The sequence below is a fragment of the Pecten maximus genome, chromosome 6, assembly GCF_902652985.1.
Source record: "Pecten maximus chromosome 6, xPecMax1.1, whole genome shotgun sequence".
Lineage (NCBI taxonomy): Eukaryota > Metazoa > Mollusca > Bivalvia > Pectinida > Pectinidae > Pecten > Pecten maximus.
In genome coordinates, this window is record NC_047020.1 from 10,178,415 (window position 1) to 10,195,781 (window position 17,367).

At 36.6% G+C, this 17,367-nt stretch overlaps 2 protein-coding genes across 4 annotated transcripts; one reads left to right on the plus strand and one right to left on the minus strand.

Moving 5' to 3' along the window:
• Window positions 1-1,068: 1,068 nt before the first annotated feature.
• LOC117328923 (anaphase-promoting complex subunit 10-like) lies at window positions 1,069-8,585 on the plus strand. Of its 2 annotated transcripts, none has more exons than XM_033886539.1 (4): window positions 1,069-1,147; window positions 2,110-2,244; window positions 4,733-4,895; window positions 8,293-8,585. In XM_033886539.1, the coding sequence occupies exons 2-4, from the start codon at window positions 2,130-2,132 to the stop codon at window positions 8,570-8,572; spliced, it is 558 nt and encodes a 185-aa protein (XP_033742430.1). In that variant the 5' UTR covers window positions 1,069-1,147; window positions 2,110-2,129; the 3' UTR covers window positions 8,573-8,585. The 2 variants fall into 2 exon arrangements, with proteins under 2 accessions (XP_033742430.1, XP_033742432.1); XM_033886541.1 differs by lacking the exon at window positions 1,069-1,147 and adding an exon at window positions 1,287-1,567.
• Window positions 8,586-9,612: 1,027 nt separating this feature from the next.
• Window positions 9,613-17,215, minus strand: LOC117328922 (methionine adenosyltransferase 2 subunit beta-like). Of its 2 annotated transcripts, none has more exons than XM_033886537.1 (6): window positions 17,152-17,215; window positions 14,652-14,845; window positions 14,061-14,175; window positions 12,662-12,814; window positions 10,555-10,748; window positions 9,613-10,379 (listed from the first exon to the last, which is right to left on the minus strand). In XM_033886537.1, exons 2-6 carry the CDS (start codon window positions 14,832-14,834, stop codon window positions 10,122-10,124), a joined length of 903 nt encoding a protein of 300 aa, XP_033742428.1. In that variant the 5' UTR covers window positions 14,835-14,845; window positions 17,152-17,215; the 3' UTR covers window positions 9,613-10,121. The 2 variants fall into 2 exon arrangements, with proteins under 2 accessions (XP_033742428.1, XP_033742429.1); XM_033886538.1 differs by having other exon boundaries at window positions 17,165-17,183.
• Window positions 17,216-17,367: the final 152 nt, after the last annotated feature.

Here is a 17,367-nt window from a genome sequence, read left to right on the forward strand (position 1 = left end):
GTTTCCACAGTTCGTTAAAATAGCATCACAACTAAAAAAGGCAAGTAATAACAGTATCACAATAAATTGTAGTTGTTCCTGTGGGTTTCCAGATTGGATGGATGAAATGATTGGCTGCGACTAGAGAACAGGTAGGGTACATTGTAAAACGTGGAAACATAAAGAGTGTGCAAATCTTAGAGATTCAGAAGACTGGTTATGTTCCGATCATCGTAGGTTTTAAAAATTCATTTTCATATAACGATGAAACAAAAATATATATACATAAATAAATAGAATAAAAATAATTACAATAAAAAATTAGTTCGTTTAAATAAAACAATAAAGCAAAAATATACTGACTATGAAAATAAAAGAGTTCTACAGGTAATTTTTCCTTGCTCGAGTTACTTCCCTTGTGTTAAAGAACTAGAGTAGCTTGTGTTGTTTTTAGATTCACCTTTTGTTCAAAATGGCGTCCGTGAATTTCACCTAGGTTCATTCCGGCCACCACTTTTGCACCGAATTTGTAATGAATATTAATAAAAGTTATATAATCTTAAAGCATATAAAGTTATCTTGTCTAGAGTGTGTCCCAAACAGAAATCGGTTAAGTAATAAAAGAGTTATGGACCAATAAAGATGGAAATTTACATGTAACTTTGACGATTTTGCTATTTTTTCACACCACATCAATTCATTCCGGCCACCACTTTTGAAAGTAATATCGAACATGTATTCAAACAGTTTATACCATGTGAAAGAGTACTAAATTCTCCGTTTTTGGGTGGTTCCCGAACAAAAATCTGTTCAGTAATATTTGAGATATGGGTATTTATTATAACGAAAACAGTTGTAAATATCGACATTTTTATTCCATATGGGTTCATTCCGGCCACCACTTTCACTTCTAATTTTTAATACTGTTAAATATAACTTATACCAGTTTAAAGGGGATAAATCGACCCTTTTACTGCTGGTGTCCGAACAAAAATCCATTCAGTAATAACGGAGATATGTCCTAATAAATACAAAATATTATGAAAAATCTCTTCACGCCTGAGTGCATTCCGGGTTTTGTCCTCACCCCAAAACAAAAGAGTTCCAACACAAAACCCGCCAGCGGCTCCAGCAAAACGAAATCTACATTGACTGAATTCCCATCGAAGTAAGCATATATAACAATTCTAAACTTCATCAGAACTATCGCTTGGTCGACTTGAAAGTAAACCATTGTAGGGATTCAAAAATATAGCCTACATGTGTACTATTCACATGTACTCAATTACTCATGATATGTACATTGTACAGTACATTGAATTGTAACGAGCACCGCCACTCGATTCACTGGTGCCTGACTCGTTTTATAAAATAATAACATATATTTATATGTACTCTATATGTTATTATTTTATAAAACGAGTCAGGCACCTGTGCTCGAATCTCATATTATGAGCTTGGAAGTTGGAAAGCTATTAAACCAAAAAAATCCCACGAAAAGACGAAGTTAGAAATACAAAATGTACGTCGAAATAATTACTGCAACCTTCAGATTACAACTATTGAACTAACGTAAAATTACATACATGTAAGTGGCCATCACATATATATACACGGTGTAATCAAGTCCACCCCAGGAAATCCCACTCTATATACGTCTGCAGACCTACTTACAGTAAACCCTCTGGTCCTGATACCATGCAGACTTAGCCTTTCTGGCAAATATGTCACTGTACATGCAATTTACATTGTAAATTTATTTAGTATTTAAAAGTTCAATGTATTCTGTACATTGTTAATTCAAATAAACAGTGAGGTCTTATGAGGCTACCTGACCGAAGGGCATCTGATGTCAACATTTTCCTTCAAAAACTTCTTTTCAATAAGAGGCCCAGAGACCCGATATTTGGTCTGTAGCATATGAGTGAAGAGCTGCAAAGTTTGTTCAAATGAATGATCTTGACCTAGATTCAATGTCACAAGGGTCAAATAGGATAAAATATTAAGCATATTGCATTGCCTATGCACAAACTTACTGAACACACATGTGTACAGACTTACAGGGCATAACTTCTTATTCTGACTCAACCTTAAGCTATACTTTATATATTCTTTTTATTTTCAATTCAGTCCCAACATATGTAGCTGTGATGAGTTCAAAGTTAACAGCCAATCCTGATCTGGATGTGTTTAAGGAAGAGAGAGAAGGAAAGCTGCGGGAAGTTGGTGGCCATGCAGTATGGTCATTGTCTTCATGTAAACCAGGTAAAGAAGGATAATTAGCAATGAATTTACCAAAAAGAACAGGGAGTTATGTATATATATAGGTATGGTATTGAAATTATTTTACATCATCTGATGGTAAATATATGCTATTCAGATTGCCCTATACATCTGTGATATCCTATGGTTTGTCAGTTAACAATCCTTGTTATTGCTACTTCTTGAGAAGTACTGGAAGAATATTTAGTATCTCAATAATATAGGTTTCCCCTTAACCCTTATATATATATATAGTTAGAATTGGAAAACAAAATGGCTGACAGGGCCAATGTAAAAAAGAATTATTTATCGTTTAGCCTATATAGCTACCCCATCCAATCAGCTCAGTGTAGCTAGTTTGATTGGGAAATCAAAATGGCTCTCAGATAACATGTGTAGATTCCACTTCCACTTCAAACGAGAAGAGGAAAGGAGGGAGGATGATAAGATCAGTCGTGCCGTGCATAAATCCAATATACAGATCATTCAGTGGTGGGCACAAAGAGCAAAGATCTCTCTGGGTCCTAATCATGCAAATATATTGCTGTTATAGTAATGTAAGTCACACAAACACTTACAGGCAGCTGTACATGTACCTTTAGAGAAGATAGCCAGCAACTAATGGGAACTGGACTGTGCATGGTATATGCCAGTGACCACTGACCAGGTAGAATGTCCATCTGGAGTTAGGACGTCCTGGGTTCGAGTCCTTATCTGGTTATTGCATTTTCCTCTCCTATATATATGGGGAATGGCTATATAATGTTTCAAATGTTTTCAATTTGTGTTTGTTATACATATCTAGCCATGCATTGATAGAATAAACTACATAGTACTTACACCACATGACAGAATACTGACTTTATATTGACTATACACATGAATACTCTGAGGTGGTAGTGTCTGCTCTCATTGGTGCTATCAAATGGTGTGTGTTTGAATATAAATCTATTGTGTTGTCAATGTTACTGTTGTGCTGTACATGTATGTAGATGATGAATATGGCTGATGCTGACAGGCCCCATGTGGTGAAATATTCAGTTGAATATTGAAAGTAGCCAACTATAATGTTAATGTGATGTACTGAAATATAATATTTAAAAGTGTAGTATAATCATGGGTCAGCAAAACCAAAACCATGTTAACGTTCTGATGATCATAATTTTAATGATAAGATTAACATTGACTGTACAGTATAATACGTTGCTAATTATACATTGCTGTAGGTTTTGATTGGACCAGTATAGAGATTACCCCAAAACTTTGTTGATATGGTTCAGTATTCTTGTTAGCGTGCCTCTCAAAGAGACAAGGAGCTATGTTGTTACCTTGGCATTGGGGTTGGGTTCTAAATCGGTAAACTCCTTTATAATTGTACTTGAGTTCTAATGTTTTGTTTCATGGTTTTTGTTGTTGTTGGGATTAACTATTATAATTACTTTCTTAAGTCAGAATGATTATTTTTTGGCACGAAGTCTTCTTTTTTTTTCTTTTTTTTTTTTTCATTTTAACATTTTTGACTTTTTATGGAAAATCTTTCAAATGTTAAGATTTTTGTGCAAGTGAAGAAAATGCAAAATTTAAACTCTGTCTTCTTTGAATTACTTTTAAATATTGCATTATTATTTTTTTATAAAAATATCAGTATACAAATGTACATGTATTGCAATATAGATTCCAGTTGGTGAACTTACACCCAAATTCTAATGTAAGGTATCAGGATATACAAAGTTATGCGAGCTTTGTACGGAAGGCGGTACTCCTGTTGTACATTGCTGTAGCTAGCGCTATAGGTATTTGTGTGGACCAGTCAAGAGACGATTCCTTACCACCAAGTTTTGTTGATATGATTCAGTATTCTTGTTTTACATTGCTGTAGGTTTTGGTGTGGACCAGTCGAGAGACGATTCCTTACCACCAAGTTTTGTTGATATGATTCAGTATTCTTGTTTTACATTGCTGTAGATTTTGGTGTGGACCAGTCGAGAGACGATTCCTTATATTTTAATTATCATCAAGTTTTGTTGATATGATTCAGTATTCTTGTTTTACATTGCTGTAGGTTTTGGTGTGGACCAGTTCAGAGATGATTCCTTACCACCAAGTTTTGTTGATATGATTCAGTATTCTTGTTTTACATTGCTGTAGGTTTTGGTGTGGACCAGTGAGAGACGATTCCTTACCACCAAGTTTTGTTGATATGATTCAGTATTCTTGTTTTACATTGCTGTAGGTTTTGGTGTGGACCAGTCGAGAGACGATTCCTTACCACCAAGTTTTGTTGATATGATTCAGTATTCTTATTTTACATTGCTGTAGGTTTTGGTGTGGACCAGTCAAGAGACGATTCCTTACCACCAAGTTTTGTTGATATGATTCAGTATTCTTGTTTTACATTGCTGTAGGTTTTGGTGTGGACCAGTTGAGAGACGATTCCTTACCACCAAGTTTAGTTGATATGATTCTGTATTCTTGTTTTACATTGCTGTAGGTTTTGGTGTGGACCAGTTGAGAGATGATTCCTCCGATACATACTGGCAATCTGATGGTCCCCAACCACACCTTGTCAACATTCAGTTCCGCCGCAAAACCACCATCCATGATATCTGTATCTACACCGATTATAAGGCAGACGAAAGTTACACACCCAACAGGTACTACTTACTAGTAATCAGGATAACCAAAAGTTTACACCAATGATGCAAAGATAAAATAATTTTAAAGTTGTTGTTATTGGTAGGTCAGAATAGAACAGAATTGATAAAAAAGATTGAAGGTCAGAATTAGGTCAGTGTGGTTACATATTTTTCTAGGTATGGATGGTTTGGTATTCCTTAACTATATGCATAAGCTATCTTTTGAACTATTGCACGGCTAAAATGACTATTGCACGGTCACGTGCAAACTATTGAACACCTGTGACATTTCGGAATTTAGTTCTACCCTTTCAAGCGTCCAAGTCACTCGGATGTCAACACTGCCAGACAACAGTGACGGCGACTGCTAGGCCTACAGGAAAGTCACTGCCAGACAACAGTGACGGCAACTGCTTGCAATTGGCCTACAGGAAAGTCAAGATTTCAGTGAATCAAAGTGTGTTTTAGTGATTATAAAATAAAACATGTCTATCATCTTCGGCCTCGTGCAATAAGAACATTGGTCGATTACGTATACCAGTACCTCGTGTCAAATATTCTGGACTATTGCACAGACACCCATGATATATTTGTATATTAGTGAATATTTCTTATCATTGACCTAGAAAACTCATCCATCACACTTTGGGTGGATTTATTGATATTAACTACTTTTTATAATTGGCCATTTTCTGAAGTCCCAACATTCATTAATCCTCATCATTAGGCCATCAGCTGACCAGACTGGTTAGGATAGCTGGTACCTATAGCCATCTTGTTTCTTCTGTCTTTGTCCACAGTGGTAAAATTTTACTTTCAAAATCATGCAGTCATAGCGACTCCTTCTCGATGCCAAAGCTGATTTCAACTTAATTTAGTCTGAAACGGCAATCATAATTTATATAAATGAGGCTGGTTCATCAGGATCTAATGAGGAGGGGCCCGAAAAGCAGAAATTGGCTCAAAATTAACTTTAAAATGCATTTTTGAAGACGATACTGAAAAGAGGTTACGTCCAACTTCTGAACTCTGCAGTTGTCTGAATAGAAAGTTCTCGTCCTGTCTGATGTAAATCTTGGTATGTAGTTAAATGACTGTTCGGCTAGCCAATGTTTTGGAATGAATTCTGTAACACTAGACTTTACATTAACCTGTTGTTTCTCTGATATTGCATGGCCCTCAACTTGTTAAGTGCTGCATGCTATAGCTTTATGAATTTTAGGTCATTATAAATTTCCATGAAGCAAAAACATTTTACATTAAGTAAAACTGAATGAAATGAAAAAGTAAATGCTGTATGATTGTTGGTCTTTTTCAGACTATGTATGTTTTTTGTTAGATTTATAATTTCACATTTCCCAGCTGGTGAGCCTTTACATTTAATTTTGTGCTATGGATTGCCTAGTTTTGAAATTATGTAAGATTCAATATTGTATCAAAACTTTATCACCTATAGTATATAAAAAAATAATATATTATCACGGGGTACCTTGCATGCATGTTTATATGTATAATGCCACGGTTCAAATTTCTCATCAAAGAGAAACATACCTAATGTCATTATAGTTAACATTTTTTAAAACAAGGGCCCAATGGGCCCAAATCGCTCACCTGCAATGCAGTGATCTTTTCATATATGGATCCTGCAGTTATTTGAAAGCATGCTACAGGACCAATATAATGTCTCTCTGCACTTTGGCTTTTCACTAAAAGTCATTTAAAGATTTAAGCATACTTGATCGACGTGACCTTGAATGAAGGTCAAGGTCATTCATTTGAACAAACTTGGTAGCCCTTCACCCCAGCATGCTACAGACCCAATATCAACTCCCTGGGACTCTTGGTTATTGAGAAGAAGTTGTTTGAAGATTTTAGCCTTTTTGACCCCTGTGACCTTGAATGAAGGTCAAGGTCATTCATTTGAACAAACTTGGTAGCCCTTCACCCCAGCATGCTACAGGCCAAATATTAGGTCTCTGGGACTCTTGGTTATTGAGAAGAAGTCGTTTAAAGATTTTAGCCTTTTTGACTCCTGTGACCTTGAATGAAAGTCAAGGTCATTCATTTGAACAAACTTGGTAGCCCTTCACCCCAGCATGCTACAGACCCAATATCAACTCCCTGAGACTCTTGGTTATTGAGAAGAAGTCGTTTAAAGATTTTAGCCTTTTTGACTCCTGTGACCTTGAATGAAAGTCAAGGTCATTCATTTGAACAAACTTGGGAGCCCTTCACCCCAGCATGCTACAGGCCAAATATTAGGCCTCTGGGACTCTTGGTTATTGAGAAGAAGTCGTTTAAAGATTTTAGCCTTTTTGACTCCTGTGACCTTGAATGACGGTCAAGGTCATTCATTTGAACAAACTTGGTAGCCCTTCACCCCAGCATGCTACAGACCCAATATCAACTCCCTGGGACTCTTGGTTATTGAGAAGAAGTCGTTTAAAGATTTTAGCCTTTTTGACCCCTGTGACCTTGAATGAAAGTCAAGGTCATTCATTTGAACAAACTTGGTAGCCCTTCACCCGAGCATGCTACAGACCCAATATCAACTCCCTGGGACTCTTGGTTATTGAGAAGAAGTCGTTTAAAGATTTTAGCCTTTTTGACTCCTGTGACCTTGAATGAAAGTCAAGGTCATTCATTTGAACAAACTTGGTAGCCCTTCACCCCAGCATGCTACAGACCCAATATCAAGTCCCTGGGACTCTTGGTTATTGAGAAGAAGTCGTTTAAAGATTTTAGCCTTTTTGACTCCTGTGACCTTGAATGAAGGTCAAGGTCATTCATTTGAACAAACTTGGTAGCCCTTCACCCCAGCATGCTACAGACCCAATATCAAGTCCCTGGGTCTTTTGGCTATTTAGAAGAAGTCGTCTAATTTTTTTTTAGCCTTTTTGACTCCTGTGACCTTGAATGAAAGTCAAGGTCATTCATTTGAACAAACTTGGTAGCCCTTTACCCCAGCATGCTACAGACCCAATATCAACTCCCTGGGACTGTTGGTTGTTGAGAAGAAGTCGTTTGAAGATTTTAGCCTTTTTGACTCCTGTGACCTTGAATGAAGGTCAAGGTCATTCATTTGAACAAACTTGGTAGCCCTTCACCCCAGCATGCTACAGGCCCAATATTAGGTCTCTAGGCCTTTTGGTTATTGAGAAGAAGTTGCTTGAATGGAAAGTTGACGCCGGACGGACGGCCGGACGGACGGACGACGGACGGACGACGGACGCCGCGCCACGGCATAAGCTCACTTGCCCTTCGGGCAGGTGAGCTAAAAACTTGTTAAATAAAGCAATAAAATTCAACTTTTTACAAGCACATATTTCTTCAAATATTTCTTTTTTAATTCGATAAATGATTGTTTACTGTAACTGCTCATTAGGTAATATTCTTTAATTTGTGTCTTTTTCAGGATCTCTATACGTGCTGGAAGCCATTTTAATGATCTGTTAGAAATAGAACAGATTGAACTAAGTGAGCCCGTGGGATGGGTGTCAATCCCTATGAAACAAGTGAACAATAAACCCATAAGGACATTCATGGTTCAGATAGCTGTGTTATCCAATCACCAAAATGGCCGTGACACACATCTACGTAGGATCAAAATACGCTCTCCTGTTCATGACTTGTCCATGGCCAAAATGCCAAAATTCACCAGTTTAGAACTGTTGCAATATGCTTGTATTAAATAGTTTAAAAACACTCCCTTAGGAGTTGTCAGTCTTTCATTTACTTGTATGAGTGGAGGTCAGAGAGAAAAAGAAAACCATATTATAGTACTTGCAATGCTTTCCTGTCTATAGACTTGAGTCCAAATACCAATGGCACAATTTCCAAGTGTGTGCTGTTTTCTTAAAATCTGATACTTTCTTTATGTAAATAAGGGGACCTGAAATCAGGCAAGGTACATGTATGAGCTTAAGATTACACATGAATCTTTGCTGCACATCAAATTCTCAATTTTTACTGGCAGGTAACAATTTCCCAAAATCATGGCCATGAAATACATTACTGTAATACTGGAATGATTATATAATGAATGTGCAATGACAGAATCAAAGGTTTCTCTTCATTCTACATGTACATGCTTAGAATTTGTGGACGCATTGTGGTCTAGTGGTAGGACGCAGGGCTATGGACCGAACGGGCGCTAGTTCAAGTCCCACCATGGACACTGTGTTGTATCCTTGAACAAGATATGTTTACTCTGTTAAGTTCCAGTTGACTCAGCTGTAAATGAGTAGGTAGTAGGGTGGTCCAGGAATGTTGTGTATCACCAAAATGACAGATCTGGCTGTAAGCTCCTTGTGGAATTGAGAAAGACATTGGCTGGTTGCTAAAGACCCATTAAGCATGGATAATATTTCATGAAGTGCTTTAAGACAGCTATGTTGCTTAGATATAGCAGTATATAAATCTACAAATTATTATTATATAATAAATATATTATAATGTGTATTTTAGCTGGACTGCCTTCCTGGGTCAAATACTGACAAATACATTAATTAAAAATAAAATCTTTATTAAAGCTCTTTTATGCCCTCAACAAATACATGTAAATTAAAACATTGTGTTGACCATTCCATTATATTCATATATAATTATATACAGATACTTCCCATAATATCTGATTAGTTTGTTATTATTTCTCATAAGTTAGTACATTGTATGTGCCGTTGTATATATTTCGACTATTAACTATTTACAGGGCCCTTACAGAAATATGGCACAATAAAGATTTAATACATTTTATTAATGATAAGACAGGGATTTGTTCAACCAACAATACAATTGCCTTCACCAATATTATACACATGATATGTAATATAAACAACGGGAAACATTGTTACATTGTAACGTGTACAATGCTGTACATAATATAGAGCCAGCTGATCAGATGTAAATTACCAACTTCCACAGAATATCTAAATCTTCACTACAAACATATATTACTGGATACCTAAAACCTATATATAAATGTATCTGAAAAATTAGATATTGTAAATTAATTGATGCTGACTTTACCTTAAAACTGGTTTATCAGATTTCCTATTAATGAAGAAAAAAAAGATAAAAAAACCTTTTTCCACAGCACTTTTTTGCACTTTACAAAATAATTGAAATGTTAAAAGGAACACAAAAGGTAACAATATGTTAGTATCATCTCCCTCTTCTTTCATTTTGTCTGAACATTTTTTCCTATTTGATCTGAATATATTTTACAACAGTGTTTGGAAGTCATCATTTTCCAACGAAGGGAGACAACACTGGAACTATCCCATCCTTAAAAGGAGTTCTTCTTCCAAAACCTAAACTCTCAACTCTGTTACATCCAATATGTGCATTATATGGTCTTGTTGCTCCAACTGAAGGATTTTTGTCAGCCTCAATGTGACTGGTTGAAATCCCAAGAGCTGTTGCCATAGTAATGGCCATGTCATATTTGGTCATGTTTTCATCGCCACTCCAATGATATATCCCTCCTATACTACTGGCATCCTGACAAATAAACAAATGATGAAGATTGTAACATTTTCCTAGCATGTACTATAAAAGAAAAATGTTCACAGCACTGAACATAGTTAATAGATAGAATTTATCACTTCAAGAAATGGTTTTGAATAACTTGTAGTGCTGTTTTGAATAGTTATAACAAGACCAGTAGAGAATATACCTGTAGTTTCTTGTCAGACAACTGTCTGATGACAACCCCAATGTCAGCACAATGTGTAGGATATCTCCTCTCATAGTCATTCATTACACATCTATTTCCTGTGTCCTTGACCTTATCAAACAGACAAGTGACGGCACTCTCACTGAGGTCCTGCACATCTCCATATAGAATAGGTACTCTAAGCACACTATAATCTGTGGATCAAAGATGAAAAATGGGACCATTTAAAAATAGTCTGTGTTGCTACCCTAAACATATTTCAATATTCATGAAATGATTGCATATGCTTAGCTATATGTATGCTGTAGGCCTATGTGGTGATTGGCAGAATATCTCCTGATCACCCCCTACTCATAACACATGGGACAATGATTTAAGCAGAAGACTTACTTGATTTAATTGTACTACTATATCTCTTCAGATAGAAATAAACCTGAAATAACATGTATCTGCCTTATGACATTGTGTAACTGCTTTAGATAATTTACCTTTACCATTATTTACCCATTCACCATCTTGTTTATTGTTCGTGTATTTACTTTTGGAGACTTCCAGAGTGACTAGTTCACCATCCCGTTTACTGTTAGTGTATTTACCTTTGGAGACTTCCAGACTGACCAGTTCACTATCCCGTTTACTGTTCGTGTATTTACCTTTGGAGACTTCCAGAGTGACCAGTTCACCATCCCGTTTATTGTTCGTGTATTTACTTTTGGAGACTTCCAGAGTGACCAGTTCACTATCCCGTTTACTGTTCGTGTATTTACCTTTGGAGACTTCCAGAGTGACCAGTTCACCATCCCGTTTACTGTTAGTGTATTTACCTTTGAGGACTTCCAGACTGATCAGTTCACCATCCCGTTTACTGTTCGTGTATTTACCTTTGGAGACCTCCAGAGTGACCAGTTCACTATCCCGTTTACTGTTCGTGTATTTACCTTTGGAGACCTCCAGAGTGACCAGTTCACTATCCCGTTTACTGTTCGTGTATTTACCTTTGGAGACTTCCAGAGTGACCAGTTCACCATCCCGTTTACTGTTAGTGTATTTACCTTTGGAGACTTCCAGAGTGACCAGTTCACCATCCCGTTTACTGTTAGTGTATTTACCTTTGGAGACCTCCAGACTGACCAGTTCACCATCCCGTTTACTGTTAGTGTATTTACCTTTGGAGACTTCCAGAGTGACCAGTTCACCATCCCGTTTACTGTTTAGTGTATTTACCTTTGGAGACCTCCAGAGTGACCAGTTCACCATCCCGTTTACTGTTAGTGTATTTACCTTTGGAGACTTCCAGAGTGACCAGTTCACTATCCTGTTTACTGTTAGTGTACCGTATTTGACCTAATAAGGGCGCAGGGCGCGGGTAATTGACAGTGGGGGCGCCCTTATTAAGATTAGTTATTCTGAAGTTTTATGAAACAGACTATACTTTATAGCAGAATACCCAAGGTTGTAGAAACGGTAAAATATTCAGTCATAAAAATATTCCAGATGAAGATATCTATTCATTATCATATATTAAGCTTAAACATCACTTGAATACTCCTGTAAACTTGTAAACCATGCCAGCTGATCTTTAGACCAGAGAATGTGTGTTCCACCATTTATGTTCAAATGGAACTCTTTTGTGTTCTATTTATAGAAACAGGTGATTTCCCAGATCATATCAGACATCGTTTTCTTTGACCTAATAATTGATTTACAATGTCTTTTACTAGCTTTCTGTTCTGAACAAAAGTTATTTATCAACAAGAATGAAGTCTTTACTTATCTTCAAATAAAGATGGTAAAAATTATTATTTGTATGTGTGTTTAGTTTTGGGTGCTCTTTGCACTGACATGTCATCTGTAGCCTGTAGGAATACACAAAATGTGGCGAAAAACATGTGTTCCAGTTACTTAATTTGCTGAAGAAAATTGAACACATAAAGTAGCAAAATATTTCACATGAATTATTACTTTTGAACACCATTTTGACACTCAGTCAAAGATTTATTGCCTTGAAAAAAGGTAGGGGTGCCCTTATTAGGTCAAATACGGTATTTACCTTTGGAGACCTCCAGACTGACCAGTTCACCACCCCGTTTACTGTTAGTGTATTTACCTTTGGAGACCTCCAGAGTGACCAGTTCACCATCCCGTTTACTGATCCCATATTTGTTGAGGGGATTGGTAGAGGCATCCTCATTGTACGGAGGATTCTTCCCATCAAACACATAGTCTGTACTTATGTACAATACCCATGCGCCAATATTCCCTGTAAATTTAAATGTAACAATAGGTAAAAACTGAAACACTAGTACTGTAGTCCTGTCTATAGATGTCCATAGCTGTTGACAGGACATTAAACTGTACAAAACCAAACCCAAGTACCATAGTTCTGTCCATAGATGTCCATAGCTGTTGACTGGACATTAATTAACTATACAAATCCAAAAACCTTGCAATATTGCAAGACTGAAGTAAAAATTAGAATTTCTATTTCAATGCATTCAAGTTTTATTAGCCCATCATCATCAGATGGTGGGCTATTCAAATAGCCCTGCATCCGTGGTCCGTCCGTCCCTCCGTCCGTAAACAATTCTTGTTATCGCTATTTCTCAGAAATTACTGAAGGGATCTTTCTCAAATTTCATATGTAGGTTCCCCTTGGTGCCGAGTTATGCATACTGCATTTTGAGTCCAATCCGAAAACAACATGGCCAACAGGCAGCCAGATTGGATTTTGATAATTGAAGTTTGTTATCGCTATTTCTCAGAAAGTACTGAAGGAGTCTTTCTCAAATTTCATATGTAGGTTCCCCTCGGTGCCTTGTTATGCATATTGCATTTTGAAACCAATCAGAAAACAACATGGCCAACAGACAGCCATCTTGAATTTTGACAATTGAAGTTTGTTATCGCTATTTCTCAGAAAATGATTATGTTGAAAGGATCTTTCTCAAATTACATATGTAGGTTCCCCTCGGTGCATAGTTATGCATATTGCATTTTGAGACCAATCAGAAAACAACATGGCCGACAGGCAGCCATCTTGGATTTTGACAACTGAAGTTTGTTATCACTATTTCTCAGAAATTACTGAAGGAACTTTCTCAAATTTCATATGTAGGTTCCCCTTCTTCCCTAGTTATGCATATTGCATTTTGAGACCAATCTGTAAACAACATGGCCGACAGACAGCCATTATTGCTAAATCTCAAATTTCATATATAGGTTCCCCTTGTTTGAAAAGTACTGGAGGGGTGTTTCTCAATTTACACAGATTAGTAAGAGGAAGGGAAAAATAGAGAGAAAAATAAAAAGATCAGTCTGACATGGAACCTATAAAGATCATTCAATGGTGGGCGCCAAGATCCCTCTGGGATATCTTGTTGTATTGAAGGAATGCTTTGGCTATCAATAGACAGCTCATTGACAAAGATTGTTTCAATTTTAAGATATTGAAACATTAATTTAAAAAAAAAGAATGGTTTATTGGTTGTGACTTCTCTAGGTCTTACCTGCTAACTCACAAATTCTTCTAGTTGCATCAATGTTAAGTTGCCGTGTGGCATCTGGTTGTTTTTCCACAACATCTGGTTTACGCTCGGCAGCACAGTGTATTACTATCTGTGGCTGTGGATAATAGTTATCAGTAACACAAGTCATGTTAATACAAGCTACATTACTGTGTTATGTGCAGTAAAACATTTCTGGGCCTAAGTGATAAGTGAATTATAACTGTCATTCTAAACTATTAACAATAGTCTGCATTGTAACTAATGAAATAATTCAAGATATGATTTCAATCAATTCAGTATTTATCTGTACTTTCTAGAATTTATTCCATAAGGAGAGTATGTTGTATACAAAACTGATACCAAATAACTCTAGCATTGAGATTTATGAAGATTTGTTATTTTTGAACAATTACATGTACATAAATCACACGCAACAATACTATTTCATTACATCAGAAGCTATACTTATACATGCATTGATGAAGAATTAGGAAATTATGTAAAGCAATTACTTACTACTTAAACATTTCTACAAATCAACATTTTTCTTTAAGCTGACTTGATAATTATTTTTTTCATTTGAATTATTACCTTAAAATCATCAAAGACTTTAGTTAATTCCTCACTTGATGTTATGTCTACTTTGCGCAGATTTCCACTTGCTCTGGAGAATGCCAGCCCTAACACTTCCCATGATGCATCAGTAAGAAATTCCTTGTATACAGCCCTTCCCAAGAGACCAGATGCACCAGTTATCAAAACTTTCTTTGCCATGGGAACTTGTACTACAGAACATAAAAATAGATATATACAGTGCATCATTCTCTTTGTGTTCTACATGTATGCAGTATGATACAAAACTAGTAACAATATAACAGACTTTAGACCATTATAAACAGATACAGCACCAGGCGGTGGTGACAGAGCTCACTAAATATTGTAAGCTCACTTAATTTTGTAAGCAGACACATCACCAGGTGACAGAGCTCACTAAATATTGTAAGCTCATTTAATATTGTAGGCAGACACTGCACCAGGCGACAGAGCTCTCTTAATATTGTAAGCTCATTTAATATTGTAAGCAAACACTGCACCAGGTGACAGAGCTCACTAAATATTGTAAGCTCACTTAATATTGTAGGCAGACACAGCACCAGGTGACAGAGCTCACTAAATATTGTAAGCTCACTTAATATTATAAGCAGGCATAACAACAGGTGACAGCTCACTAAATATTATAAGCAGGAGCCAGCACCAGGTGACAGTACACTAAATATTACCATGTGTAAGCAGACACAGCACAAAGTGAGTGGTGACAGAGCTCACTAAATATAAGCATGCACAGTACCAGGTGAGTAGTGACACAGCTCACTAAATCATATTAGCAGACACATCACCAGGTGAGTTGTGAGGGAGCTCACTACATAGTATAAGCAGGCACAGCATCAGATGAATGATAATTAAATATCATATGAAGACAGTACAAGGTGAATGGTGACAGAGTACACTAAATGTAAACATGCACAACACCAGGTGGCTGGTTAAAGAGCCCACTAAATATAAGCAGATACAGCACCATGAGAGTGGTGACAGCTCACCAAATTTTATAACTTGGCACAGCAGAGTGGTTATAGCTCACTGTATAATTATGCAGACACAGCACTAAGTGACTAAATGTTATAAGCAAGCACAGCACCAGGTGAGTGCTGACAGCTCACTAAGAATTATAAGTAGACACAGCACCAGGTGAGTGGTGACAGCTCGCTAAGAATTATAAGTAGACACAGCACCAGGTGAGTGCTGACAGCTCACTAAGAATTATAAGCAGACAGCACTGGGTGAGTGCTGACAGCTCACTAAGAATTATAAACAGACACAGCACCAGGTGAGTGCTGACAGCTCACTAAGAATTATAAGCAGAAACAGTTCAAGCTGAATAAAAATTAAATATATGAAGACATAGTACTAGGTGAATGGTGGCAGAGCTCTCTAAATCAAATGTAAGCATGCACAGAACCAGGTGACTGGTTAAAGAGCCCACTAAATATAAGCATATACAGCACCACGTGAGTGGTGACAGCTCACCAAATTTTATAAGCTGGCACAGCAGAGTGGTGACAGCTCACCAAATTTTATAAGCTGGCACAGCAGAGTGGTGATAGCTCACTAAATACTATAAGCAGACACAGCACTAAGTGACTAAATGTTATAAGCAAGCACAGCACCAAGTGAATGGTAGTGGCTTACTAAGAATTATAAGCAGATATTGCACCAGGTAAGTGGTGACAGCTCACTAAGAATTATCAGCAGACAGCACCAGGTGAGTGCTGATCATGACAGATCACCAAATATTATAAGCAGGCACAAGGTCAAATGACTAGAGCTCACTAAATATTATAAGCAGACATGCACACAGCACCAGATGACATAGCTCACAACACCAGGTGGCAGATTTTACTGAATCATAACAAGGTGATAGTTCACATGATACTTTTATAGCTCACTATATTACCGAAAAGGAGGAATGGCAAAAACATATATATACATGTATACTCATGTTTTGTCACAAAGTAAGCTACGACAGCTAGTTTCTATGCATAAAATCAACCATATTTGATTATACCGGCCTTGACTCAAGTATAACATTACTGGTCATGGTAGAAAAGTATCCCAGAGTTTTTTATGTTCTATAATTTATATATACAATGTATATATATATATATATAGATAATACCTGTACTCAGCTGATACTACAAAATCAATATACACCTGTTCTGAATGTTTTTATCAGCCATTAAAAATCACACATGAGCCGATCAACTGTTATTCAGCATCTATCAGATGTTTTAAAAGGCAGTTAAAACATCAGAAATCTTCGTGTTTTTAATAATACACGTAACTGATACCACTCAAATTACAGCTTGTACAGTACTACAGGCTAAAGTAAATATACGCAGCTGTTCATACTGTATTTTGCAACGCTGTTATTGATGTAAAATGTTGATGCCTTACGGCCATTACACATGAGAAATATATACTACAGTATATATACTAAAATCAGCATGTAGAATTTTAACAAACGTATACCCACATGTATGTCGTACCTGTCCTCGAACTATCACCTTTCAGGTGGAAATCTAAATGTTCAGTTAGAGTGATCCCCCTTGTATAATTATTGTTTACTTCCCGAGGCTCCCCGTGGGGGATTTTATATAAAGGACTTTAACGTCCCTGATACATGTGGTTTTTATATAACATTATTATTTTAATATCTTATCTAGTTATTTTTATTTCTGAAATTTCTAGT